Below are 13429 nucleotides of genomic sequence, written 5' to 3'. Positions count from 1 at the left end.
GGAGGTAACATTCAAACTATTCAGAGAAAGCCTGTAGGCACTTCCCCCCCCCCCCCCCCCCCCCCCCCCCAGATTTTACGCCAGTTTTGAAAGGGGAAAAAAGTTCCCTTTGAAATGAACATGTGGACCCTTGCCTGCTATTTGGGAAATTTTTTCCTGGGAAAAAAATCTATGGCCTGATTTTAAAAAGCATTTACACGCTTAAAATTTGGTTTTACACAAGTAAATGCACTTTACCCGTGTAGGTGGGCTTTTGAAAATTGCTACAGTGTACGTCATTCACGTGAAAGGGTACTTTAAAAGCCCTAGATGCGCAGAAGTCAGGCCAGCATGCGCCGCACGGATTTTAAAAGGCACCAGCGTTCGCGCATATCTCCCGGTACGTGCACAAACGTTTTTTGTTTTGTTTTTTTATGAAAAAGGGGCAGGGCATGGATGGAGCATGAACGTCACGGGATTTATGAATGAAACCAGCACATAAATCCATGCACATGCGCATGCCGGGGTCCCCTACCGAATAACTTCCGCTACGGATGGCGTGAAAGTCCTAAAATTAAAAGAAAACTAAAGAGGTGAGCAGAGTTTTAAGGGTCGGGGCTAACAGGGTAAAAGGGAGGCTAATTAACGAGGGGTTGGGAGGTCCTACCCCTTACCTGGGCAAACTGAGAATGAACTGGTTTAACTGATAATTGCGCCGGCACGCGTGTCCTACTAAACTCCCCACACTTACACGGTATAGCCGGCATTTGCACGCATATGCGTGTGTCCATATAAATTTGTGCGCACATGTACGCGCGTACAGCCTATTTTAATGCGTGCGCGCATATATGCACGTATGCTATAAAATGGCCACGTTTCTGAGCGCGAGCCGGCAAATGCACGTTCATGTTCGCTTGTGCGGCTGTTTATAAGTTACCGTCTTAGCGTGTAAACTGCTTTTGAAAATTGCTAAACAGTATCTGACATTTACACGTGCAACTCCTTTGAAAATTACCTCCTTTGGGGTAGCAGTTATCAAAAGTTCATTTACACATGAAAAAAAAACAGTATTAAGGGGGTAATTTTCAAAAGGATTTACACGTGTAAATGTAACTACTATTGAAACAGTTTTCAAAAGCCTTAAAGTGCACTTATGTGGGTAAATCCTATGGACAATTCAATGACATATTTAGCAATTTTCAAAAACCAATGAATGGGTAAAACGCATTTACAAGTATGAAACCCATTTTTAAGCGGGTAAATGTTTTTTTTAAATCAGGCCCTTTGTGCGTACTTTAGCAACTTCCTGAGTACATGTATTAGTGCTAACTCCTCCTCCCCAGTCCTGCCCCCTTTGGTTTTCATTTTATTTTTTTCATTTAGTTTCTTTCTTTTTGTTTATTTAAAACAATTACCCCCCCCCCCCCAATTTAAAAACCATAAAAGAAGAAATGAAAAACAACCCCCCTCCCAAAAAAAAAATTCAGGCCCCATTTGGAGGAGAAACAGACTTTCCCGGGCCATCACTCCAAACCCTCTTACCATGATCTTCATGGGCTAGAGGCGAACCCCAGTTACTCCAGCCCTCCTGGAGGTATCTTTACAACCCGCACAACCAAACTGAGGCTGCTGCCATGGCTAATTTCCTCGTATGAAACGGTGCCATGAAAGCCCAGACCTAGGCCGGCCCCATTTTGTACGTAAGAAACGAACAACGGCTGCCAGGGCCGCCTGTAAGCCCACCTCTGGGGCAGGAACAGCCAGGAATCTCGCCCGCCCAAAGAAGAAAAAGAATATTATGGCAAGGGAGCTTGGAGGGCAAATTTTTGCCAGCAGTGAAATTTTAAAACAAAAAACGATAGAAAGCGAACAAAATTTCATTTTGTTTCTCTTTTTGTTTTAAAAACGAATTGAATCAGAAAATCTTATTAAAATTTCCTCTCGTTTCAAATGTATGCGAGCCCCTAAACTTTGAGTGTAGATAGGGTAGGCAGTTTTTAAAGACTCCCATGTCTGCATCTGAAACACTGTTTTACATGTGAAAATGGCTTTGAAAATTGCCTTCTTGAAGCTTGGTCACTACATAGCTACCTACCAATGAAAATTGCCTATCATGTTTTCTGTTTATATGTAGTAGCACAATGGATGATAGCAGACAGGACCAATAGGTTGAGTTGTCTTTCTCTCTTCCACGTTGAGTAGATGAGCATTAGGGGTATGCTTTTTTGAAACGAAATTACCAATGGGGGCTATTTCACGTCCTATCTTCCTTTTATGTTATTACAAGTCCTAAACTTAATTCTAACACCCGGGCTCCCTCCCATGTCTTACCATCAAGCTTTGTTTTCATTTCAATAGCCCCAAAACTAGTATGGCTGCTGTCTGAGACATCTCAAAAAAGATATAATTGCGATGGAGAAGGTACAGAGAAGGGCAACCAAAATGATAAGGGGAATGGAACAGCTCCCCTATGAGGAAAGACTAAAGAGGTTAGGACTTTTCAGCTTGGAGAAGAGACGACTGAGGGGGGATATGATAGAGATGTTTAAAATCATGAGAGGTCTAGAACGGGTAGATGTGAATCGGTTATTTACACTTTCAGATAGTAGAAGGACTAGGGGGGCACTCCTTGAAGTTAGCATGGGGCACATTTAAAACTAATCGGAGAAAGTTCTTTTTTACTCAACGCACAATTAAACTCTGGAATTTGTTGCCAGAGGATGTGGTTAGTGCAATTAGTATAGCTGTGTTTAAAAAAGGATTGGATAAGTTCTTGGAGGAGAAGTCCATTACCTGCTGTTAAGTTCACCTAGAAAATAGCCACTGCCATTAGCAATGGTAACGTGGAATAGACTTAGTTTTTGGGTACTTGCCAGGTTCTTGTGGCCTGGATTGGCCACTGTTGGAAACAGGATGCTGGGCTTGATGGACCCTTGGTCTGACCCAGTATGGCATTTTCTTATGTTTCTTATGTTTACTTGCTGATGTTAGGATTATAACCACGGCTGCTCCATGCAGGTTACCCCGGCCTTATTTGAAACTGATCACAGCTATAGAACTGATAATTAGGGATATAACCATGTCCACACTGTGGCGGAATCCCCTACCTTCATGGAGACCTGATACAGCTGTACCACCACTCTGAGCAAACACTCAAGCCCCCCTCTCCATTTCTCCTACCTGTTACCGCCCTTCCCAATGCACTTACCAGTGCACTGTCTGTCCCAAGCATGTTGAATTCCAATATGTGGGAGATAACTGGGGGAATACAGTGATCAAATCACAGATTATGGCTTTAATTTAAAAAAAAATTGTTAACAGGGGGTCGATATTCAAAAGCCATTTAGACGGATGACTCAAAGTTATCCGTCTAAATGGCAAATTGTGGGATATTCGGCCCATTAGCCGGATAAAAAAGGGGCATTCTAGGGGCTTCCAAGCAGGTCTAAAGTTATGCGGCTTCATGTGACTGGATAACTTAACACTTAACCAGATATATTCAAAAGAATATCTCCGTGAAAGGGTTTTCCTCACTAGGAGAGTTGAAAATATGGAGAATCAGCTTCGTCATTTGAATCTGAGATTGACAAATTTTCCCAGAGTTATGGCTGGACTTCCCAGATCTACATTTTGTACATATCTGATTGATATTCTGCAGATTCCTATGGAGCAAATTCCCTCTTTCAATGAGGTTTATCTCCTTCCCTTTAAATGAAATGCTGTCCAAGTGCTGGTTACCACGACTTCTATGGTGCCTGGAAATTATACTGTTTTTTCTGGAATCTTCTGCATGCAAAATCATTGAGAGAGCTACCTTATTAGTATCTTTGATTTATGGTAAGGTTTAAATTTTCATTATGAAAATATATTTCCTGTATATGAATGAGAATTTCTTGGGAGGAACAGTTTGGATTTACCCAGATCTGGCTAAAGCAATGCAGGAAAGAAGGAAGGGTTTTACTAGGAATGCGCCAAGAACTTTTAGCTTTAGGCACTTCCTTCCGTCTTAGATATCCCTGCAGATGCATTGTGAAATTAAATGCAGATTCTTTTTTTTAATTCGTCTTTATTGGGTCGTACATTACAAAAACAAGATACAATAGCAATGTCAGAAACAACCATGGCAATCTTTTTGGCCACTAGTACAAACAGTATGACCCATTTTTACAACATTTCCCCCTGTCCACAAAAAGCGTACACAGCCTGTGAACAAATCACTACTCAGACGCACAAATACAAAACCCATACAAGCACATATCCTCCAAGGACAGCCCACCACTTGATAGAACACCCAGATCACGAAAACATTCAAGACAAGGGATATGTATCACTGAGCCAAGATTACTTTATCCCAAAGCGAAAAGTAACCCTTCAAGAAAACAAACGATTTCTGATTGGCTATGTCTTTTTTCCAAAGTAGTTCTAGCTGCCCAGTGTGAAGCATCACTTCTTTCCATTGAACTTATGAAGGTACCTCTTCCAATTTCCAATGCATTAAAAGAACCTTCTTAGCAAGGAGGGTAGCCCCAGCAAGACATTTTCTTCCCTCTTGAGGGATCGAGCACTCTTTATCCCAGAAACAAAAGTATACAGAGATCCCAACCAGGAAACAGAACGACCCAATAACTTGTCCAGGTAGGCCATAATCTGGCTCCAGAAAGATTGGCATTTATGACATCCAGTAAACATGTGACCGTCTCCTGGGGCTGCTATGCACTTCAGGCGTGTCAGAATTTCATCATAACCCCCTTAATATATGTTCTATGCAGGATATTAAACTGGATTTCCCTCATGGTAGCAGCCAGATAATGACTAGAAATAACCAAGAAGGAACAAGATAGCAAGCCCAGGGAGACGTCAATGCCAAGGTCCACACTCCATTTTTCAGCTAAGCGGGTCATATGAGAGTAAATAAAGCAGAAATAAGCTGCCTCGACCAGATAGCGATACTGTTAAACTTGGGCGGAGTCTCCAAAAAACTCTCCTCATCCTTTATACTCTTTTGTGTTTTTTTTCTTCCTGAGCGGTTCAGGTTGTTTATTGATGGAAGGTCAAGAAGTGAGCCATAACATCTTTAGAGCTTTGAGTAGATACGTCGGTTACAATTAAATTTGGACTGGGTTAATGCTCTATGCTAATGCCTTTTCTTTTCTTCTTGTTCTTTATTTCCTCTAAATTTATTTTCTCCTCCCCCCATTAATTTATTGAACATTATAATGAGTGTAAGATTGTTTATATACTACGTGCCTTATATATCCTTGTATTTATCACTCGTGATGTTTCTGAGCAAAGCTTGTTCCTTGTTTTATAAATGGAAATTTGAAAAATTAAAATAATATAAAGAATATATCCGGTTAAGTAGCATTCCTGTAAAAAAACCCAAAAAACAAACAAAAACCCCTCCCCTACAAATCGCGAGCCGGAAGGCCCAAACTTGTCCCCATTTCCCTCCTACCAAAACTCCAAAGGCCTTGTGGGGCTAAACTTGCCGCCTTCTCCTTAAAGAATTCTTATTTTAAGTTTCAAAAAATATACCAGGGCCGTGACCCCAATGCCATTTATTTCCACCTCAACCCTTTCCCTACTATCCCCCGCCCCCCGGTACCTTAATTTGTTGAATTTCTTCACCCGGATCATGGTAGCGTCCTACCGGGATCCATGACGCGCCCAGCTTGGATCCCGGTAGGACACTACCATGATCTGGGTGAAGAAATCCAGCAAATTCAGTTATCAGGGGGTGGGGGGTAGCAGGGAAAGGTATGTGGGGGGGGGGGGTTTCAGGAAACAAGATCTTGACTTTTTAAATAAGGGAAGGGGGAGCATGGGTGGGGGAGGGGGAATACATGGCATTGGGATCACGACCCTAGCATATTTTTTGAAAGTTACAATCAGAGGTGTTTAGGGAGAAGGTGGCAAGTTCGGCTCCACAGGGCCCTTGGAGTTTGGGTGGAAGGGAGATGGAGACAAGTTTGGGCCTGCCGGCCTTCGATTTTTTTTTTTTTTTTTTCAGAAATGCTGCTTAATCTGATATATTCTTTTGAATATATTCGGTTAAGTGTTAAGTTATCCGAGCACACAAAGCCGCATATCTTTAGATATAACTGGCGATATTCAACCGAATATCCGGCTATGTTTAAAGTTATCCAGCAGCCGGATAAGTTTAATGGGGATATTCAGTGGAACGTTTATCCCACTGAATATTCAGGGCAAGTTGTCTAGTTAACCTTAGATAACTTGTCCACTAAACGACCAACTGAATGTTGTCCTTAGTACGTTCGTTATATTAACGGTACATTAAAACTTTCTTTCCTGCCTCAGGGGTTTAAGGACAACGTATATCGACAAAGAAGAAAGTACTTTGTAGATGTTGCCATGAGTTATAAATAGTAAGTAACAATCTACTTTTTAGAAGTAAGAGAAATGCAGAGATTGTGCCCATGTTTACGTAGCCATGACAGATTAATGAGAAGAAAATGCTTCCTCCTTCCCGTTCCTGTCTTTGTGTCCCAGAAGTGGGTGTCTGCATATTTCTGAAGTCATAAATGTAAGCTGCAAAGAATAAACACATTTACCAATCCTCTGACGGAGTGGCAAGGAACCAGTGATGGATGTCCCAAGTTTGAATAACAACGGACAGCCAACCTCGAGGTCAGACGCAGTTGGCCACCGGGGTTGCGTAGCTCCGGCAAGTCAGCGGCCTCGTTTGGACCTCAGAGTGCCTCCTCCCTTAGCTGTACCTTTTCTCACACAACCTTTCACGCCCTCATGGTAATATTCGCTTATTCTACCCAGTCCATGGGGGGGCGGTGTCAGTGGCTGTAACTGCAAAATATACTGGAATCCTGTTTGGCCGAATCCCTTAAAATAATCATAATTATACAATACTTACATGTACACTGAGCTGAAGAGCACGGTAAAACAGAAGCCGAACTGCAAAGGTTTAATGTTTGATAGGATGTTTTGAGAGCAGAAGTTTTAAAAAATAAAAAAAATCTTCAAAAAAATAAGAAAAGCAGTAGAAAGAGGAGAAAATCTGAAGGCATGCGAGGCGCTGCAGGGAATATTGGCCGGGAATGAAGAGGCAACGTAGACCTCCAACCCACAAGGGATGAGAAATGGGAAAGGAACGGGACCTACAGAGAGCAGCCTGCAATGACAGGAGCACTACAAAGCGCACTTAGGGCAGCAGATTCACTCCAAGCCAATCCAAAGTGCCCGGAGAGGCATTGCTAGTACTTACTGCCTGCTCCGGGGCTGTACCACACGCCCCACCACCATAACATCTTTCCTGAATGAGGAGAGCTTTTTCGTTACAGTTTTTTTTTTTTTTACACTTTTTGGCTGAGATCTCTGCAGCACGTTTCCTGCATTTCCTTCTCAGGACCCCAGTCGACATGCCATGGGCGGTACAGGGACTGTCAGAGCGCCTCTCCTCGGCTGGTCAGAGCCAGCACGGAAGTGACCACTGCCTCCCCTCCCCCTTCGCTTCAGGGCAGAGCATGGATGCCACCTCTTTGGCGGGTCGAAGCCCGGCCAGTCCTGTTGGATGGGGAATCTGAACTCGGATCCCCAGTACTGCTGCATAAATCTTGATGAGAACTTTTTACCCGTTTTGAAACTCTTTTTTTTTTTTTTTTTTTAAATCAATTAACTCTCCCCCCACTGCCCAGCAGTTTCCTCCTGCTGCATTTGCGCTTCTGGCTCAAGTTGGAAGCAGGGTCGGGACGTGGCGTCAGGAGCCTCCATTCACAACAACCTGGAGAATGTGCGCCTGTTTCGTCCTCTCCCATCTTATTTAAGTCCGGTCATTGCGGCCACAGCCCTTGGCCAGTGGGGGCAGGGCCCTGCAATACGGCCCCTTCCGGAACCCCGGCCACCAGGGGGCATCATTACTTGACTATGACTCACTCATCCCACACCTTCCGGAGGGGGGCATGCGGGGGGTCATGAATGCTACCTCCGCAGCTCGCCCAGGGAACATGCTAGCACTGCCACTGAGCCATCAGACCGGCCCCATTGACTGGTTTTCAAAAATGTAATTTACTATAATTGCATAAAATGTTCTAATTGATGGAATCACGGATCTGATTTTACTTTTTTCCTCCTGCCATTTTATAATATGTCTTAAGCAAGGGTTTGGCACACAATAGCCTTGTTGCTGCTGTGCCAATGAAACCCCCAATATTACGATTGGACGCACGCCTGCAGTCAACCAGCATCGCTCCCCACAGAACTGGTTCAGCTTTTCAGTGGCATCCTACATATGCCATCTTTGTGCACCCAGCATTGTGCAGACATCCAGGAGAAGAGCAGGGCCTGGAGGGGTGCTGGCTGCACCTCTGACATCTTACTCTCGCTTATGTTCCTCTAACACTAGGAGGCTGCACCTCTGACATCCTACTCTCGCTTATGCTCCTCTAACACTAGGAGGCTGCACCTCTGACATCCTACTCTCGCTTATGCTCCTCTAACACTAGGAGGCTGCACCTCTGACATCTTACTCTCGCTTATGTTCCTCTAACACTAGGAGGCTGCACCTCTGACATCTTACTCTCGCTTATGTTCCTCTAACACTAGGAGGCTGCACCTCTGACATCCTACTCTCGCTTATGCTCCTCTAACACTAGGAGGCTGCACCTCTGACATCCTACTCTCGCTTATGCTCCTCTAACACTAGGAGGCTACACCTCTGACATCTTACTCTCGCTTATGCTCCTCTAACACTAGGAGGCTGCACCTCTGACATCCTACTCTCGCTTATGCTCCTCTAACACTAGGAGGCTGCACCTCTGACATCCTACTCTCGCTTATGCTCCTCTAACACTAGGAGGCTGCACCTCTGACATCCTACTCTCGCTTATGCTCCTCTAACACTAGGAGGCTGCACCTCTGACATCTTACTCTCGCTTATGCTCCTCTAACACTAGGAGGCTGCACCTCTGACATCTTACTCTCGCTTATGCTCCTCTGACTCTAGGAGGCTGCACCTCTGACATCTTACTCTCGCTTATGTTCCTCTAACACTAGGAGGCTGCACCTCTTTCATCTTACTCTCGCTTATGTTCCTCTAACACTAGGAGGCTGCACCACTGACATCTTACTCTCGCTTATGCTCCTCTAACACTAGGAGGCTGCACCTCTGACATCTTACTCTCACTTATGCTCCTCTAACACTAGGAGGCTGCACTTCTGACATCTTACTCTCGCTTATGCTCCTCTAACTCTAGGAGGCTGCACCTCTGACATCTTACTCTCGCTTATGCTCCTCTAACTCTAGGAGGCTGCACCTCTGACATCTTACTCTCGCTTATGCTCCTCTAACACTAGGAGGCTGCACCTCTGACATCTTACTCTCGCTTATGTTCCTCTAACATTCGGGGGCTGCACTTCTGACATCTTACTCTCGCTTATGCTCCTCTAACACTAGGAGGCTGCACCTCTGACATCTTACTCTCGCTTATGCTCCTCTAACACTAGGAGGCTGCACCTCTGACATCTTACTCTCGCTTATGTTCCTCTAACACTAGGAGGCTACACCTCTGACATCTTACTCTCGCTTATGCTCCTCTAACTCTAGGAGGCTGCACCTCTGACATCTTACTCTCGCTTATGCTCCTCTAACACTAGGAGGCTGCACCTCTGACATCTTACTCTCGCTTATGTTCCTCTAACATTCGGGGGCTGCACTTCTGACATCTTACTCTCGCTTATGCTCCTCTAACACTAGGAGGCTGCACCTCTGACATCTTACTCTCGCTTATGCTCCTCTAACACTAGGAGGCTGCACCTCTGACATCCTACTCTCGCTTATGCTCCTCTAACACTAGGAGGCTGCACCTCTGACATCTTACTCTCACTTATGCTCCTCTAACACTAGGAGGCTGCACCTCTTTCATCTTACTCTCGCTTATGCTCCTCTAACACTAGGAGGCTGCACCTCTGACATCCTACTCTCGCTTATGCTCCTCTAACACTAGGAGGCTGCACCTCTGACATCTTACTCTCACTTATGCTCCTCTAACACTAGGAGGCTGCACCTCTTTCATCTTACTCTCGCTTATGCTCCTCTAACACTAGGAGGCTACACCTCTTTCATCTTACTCTCGCTTATGCTCCTCTAACACTAGGAGGCTGCACCTCTGAAATCTTACTCTCGCTTATGTTCCTCTAACTCTAGGAGGCTGCACCTCTGACATCTTACTCTCGCTTATGCTCCTCTAACACTAGGAGGCTGCACCTCTGAAATCTTACTCTCGCTTATGCTCCTCTAACTCTAGGAGGCTGCACCTCTGACATCTTACTCTCGCTTATGCTCCTCTAACACTAGGAGGCTGCACCTCTGACATCTTACTCTCGCTTATGTTCCTCTAACACTAGGAGGCTGCACCTCTGAAATCTTACTCTCACTTATGTTCCTCTAACACAGAACTTTCTAAAGTGTGTGTCGCGACACTTTAGTGTGTCGCCTGTATGTTTGCATTACATTAAAATAATTTAGTGTGCTCTGAAACAAAACAGAAGTGATTTTTGTGTGTGTGTGTGTCTTTCAGATGGGGAGCAACAGAAAATGACACAAACGACATTGTGATTTCTCTGTCATTTTAAAAATGAAAGCACTTCTCTGTTTATCTGTCCTTCCTGCTGTGTTTGCTGTTCTTTCCAGTTCTGGGCCATTCTAGAGGATGGCGGGAAGGGCAATAGAGGGAATGACCATGGATTGATTGAGTTGGGTAAACGATGTCACAGAGGGCAGGGGCATCCAAACTGCTAGGGCCAAGAGATCCTTACCTGTGGTCAACCAGATAATAATATTTAACTTCTTTAACTGTTTCGAGAAGAGAAGCATATTTCTCCTTTGTGTGCTGGAGTGGACTGTGTTATATCACTTTTGAAAGTAAAACAAGAGAATTCTTGATTTCTGCATTCTTTATCTGCTGGGATCGGGGAAGCTTACGTAGCAATGAGAGAGTTGGTTTTTTTTCTTTTATATTGGTGGCATTGGGGATCTCCTGGCTAGCAGATTAGGGTAAAGTGAAAGCCATGACCTGCCTCTGAAAACTGTCTTCTTTTCTAATCAGCGGCCAGCCCATACCCAGGATAGAGTACACGGCGGAGGAAATCAAAACGTGGGGGACTGTATTCAGGGAGCTCACAAAACTCTACCCCACTCATGCCTGTCGAGAGTACCTAAAAAACCTGCCTCTGCTGACAAAGTACTGCGGCTACAGAGAGGACAACGTGCCACAGCTTGAAGACGTCTCCAGCTTTCTTAAAGGTAAGGCCTGAGTGCGCTCAGGAAACGTGGCAGTATGGGAACGGAGCCACAGGAGAGGCTGCCGTGTAACTGAGGGCTTTCCTTCTTATCGTTGTATTTTTAAATATATCCAAAGCACGAAACCTGTGAGGGAGTCGGTTGGACCATTAGATGACAGAGGGGTTAAAGGGGCTCTTAGGGAAGATAAGGCCATTGCAGAAAGACTAAATGAATTCTTTGCCTCTGTGTTTACTAATGAGGATCTTGGAGATACCAGTTCCGGAGATGGTTTTCAGGGGTGATGAGTCAGACGAACTGAACGAAATCACTGTGAACCTGGAAGATGTAGTAGGTCAGATTGACAAACTAAAGAGTAGCAAGTCACCTGGACCAGATGGTATGCATCCTAGGGTTCTGAAGGAACTCAAAAATGAAATTTCTGATCTATTAGTTAAAATTTGTAACCTATCATTAAAATCATCCATTGTACCTGAAGACTAGAGGGTGGCCAATGTAACCCCAATATTTAAAAAAGGCTCCAGGGGCGATCCAGGTAACTATAGACCAGTGAGCCTGACTTCAGTGCCGGGAAAGATAGTGGAAACTATTCTCAAGAACAAAATTGTAAAGCATATAGAAAGACATGATTTAATGGAACATAGTCAACATGGATTTACCCAAGGGAAGTCTTGCCTAACAAATCTGCTTCATTTTTTGGAAGGGGTTAATAAACATGTGGATAAAGGTGAACCGGTAGATGTAGTGTATTTGGATTTTCAGAAGGCGTTTGACAAAGTCCCTCATGAGAGGCTTCTACGAAAACTAAAAAGTCATGGGATAGGAGGCGATGTCCTTTCGTGGATTACAAGCTGGTTAAAAGACAGGAAACAGAGAGTAGGATTAAATGGTCAATTTTCTCAGTGGAAAAGGGTAAAGAGTGGAGTGCCTCAGGGATCTGTACTTGGACCAGTGCTTTTCAATATATATATAAATGATCTGGAAAGGAATACGACGAGTGAGGTTATCAAATTTGCAGATACAAAATTATTCAGAGTAGTTAAATCACAAGCAGACTGTGATACATTGCAGGAGGACCTTGCAAGACTTGAAGATTGGGCATCCAAATGGCAGATGAAATTTAATGTGGACAAGTGCAAGGTGTTGCATATAGGGAAAAATAACCCTTGCTGTAGTTATACGATGTTAGGTTCCATATTAGGAGCTACCACCCAGGAAAAAGATCTAGGCATCATAGTGGATAATACTTTTAAAATCGTCAGCTCAGTGTGCTGCAGCAGTCAAAAAAGCAAATAGAATGTTAGGAATTATTAGGAAGGGAATGGTTAATAGAACGGAAAATGTCATAATGCCTCTATATCGCTCCATGGTGAGACCACACCTTGAATACTGTGTACAATTCTGGTCGCCGCATCTCAAAAAAGATATAGTCTCCTTTCTCTTGTGTGAGGATGGCTCCTAGCCCCACCTCTGATGTGTCTGTCTGTACTATAAAGGGCTTGGTAAAGTCCGGACTTAGTAGAACAGGTTCCGAGCATATGTCTTTCTTTAAACCCTGGAAGGCTTCCTCCACCTCTGCAGACCATCTAACCTTCTCTGGGGCTTTCTTTTGTAATAGGCATGTGAGGGGCTCCGCTTTTTCTGAAAAGTTTGGAATGAACCGTCGATAGTAACCGATGAGGCCTAAAAAGGCTCTCACCTTACTCTTTGTCTGTGGGACTGAGACTCAGGTAATTGCTTCTATTTTCCGTGTCTGTGGGTGGACTTTCCCTCTCCCAAGGGAGTATCCCAGATATTGTACTTCTTGACCCCCTAATTTACATTTCTTGGGGTTGGCTGTCAATCCAGCCTTTCATAGATTTGTAAGTACGGCCTGTAATTGCCTTAGGTGTGTCTCCCAGTCTCCACTGTAAATGACTATGTCATCAAGATAGGCCGCTGCATAACCCTGATGTGGGCGTAGTAAGCGGTCTACCAAGCGTTGGAAGGTAGCTGGAGCCCCATGAAGTCTGAACGGTAGGACCGTAAACTGGAAATGTCCCTTCGGTGTTGAAAAAGCCGTTTTCTCCATCGCAGTTGGCGCCAGGGGAACTTGCCAGTACCCCTTTGTCAAATCAAGCGTGGAGATAAATTGGGCAGTTCCCAAGCATTCAATAAGTTCATCCACGCGAGGCATCG

The 13429-nt window shown here is 44.4% G+C and overlaps 1 protein-coding gene across 3 annotated transcripts in view; it reads left to right on the top strand.

Annotated features, from left to right (window-relative positions):
- TPH2 (tryptophan hydroxylase 2) overlaps nt 1-13429 on the top strand; it is a 123399-nt gene that overhangs the window by 30742 nt on the left and 79228 nt on the right. For all 3 annotated transcript variants that reach the window (XM_029597623.1, XM_029597624.1, XM_029597622.1), the window contains exons 5-6: nt 6298-6365; nt 11058-11254. In XM_029597623.1, the coding sequence (XP_029453483.1) occupies nt 6298-6365; nt 11058-11254 (265 nt within the window). The remainder of the gene's footprint in view (nt 1-6297; nt 6366-11057; nt 11255-13429) is intronic.

This window comes from Rhinatrema bivittatum, chromosome 4 (assembly GCF_901001135.1).
Source record: "Rhinatrema bivittatum chromosome 4, aRhiBiv1.1, whole genome shotgun sequence".
Classification (NCBI taxonomy): Eukaryota; Metazoa; Chordata; class Amphibia; order Gymnophiona; family Rhinatrematidae; genus Rhinatrema; species Rhinatrema bivittatum.
Note: the sequence above shows the minus strand (reverse complement) of the source record. Positions and strands in the feature narration are given on the sequence as shown.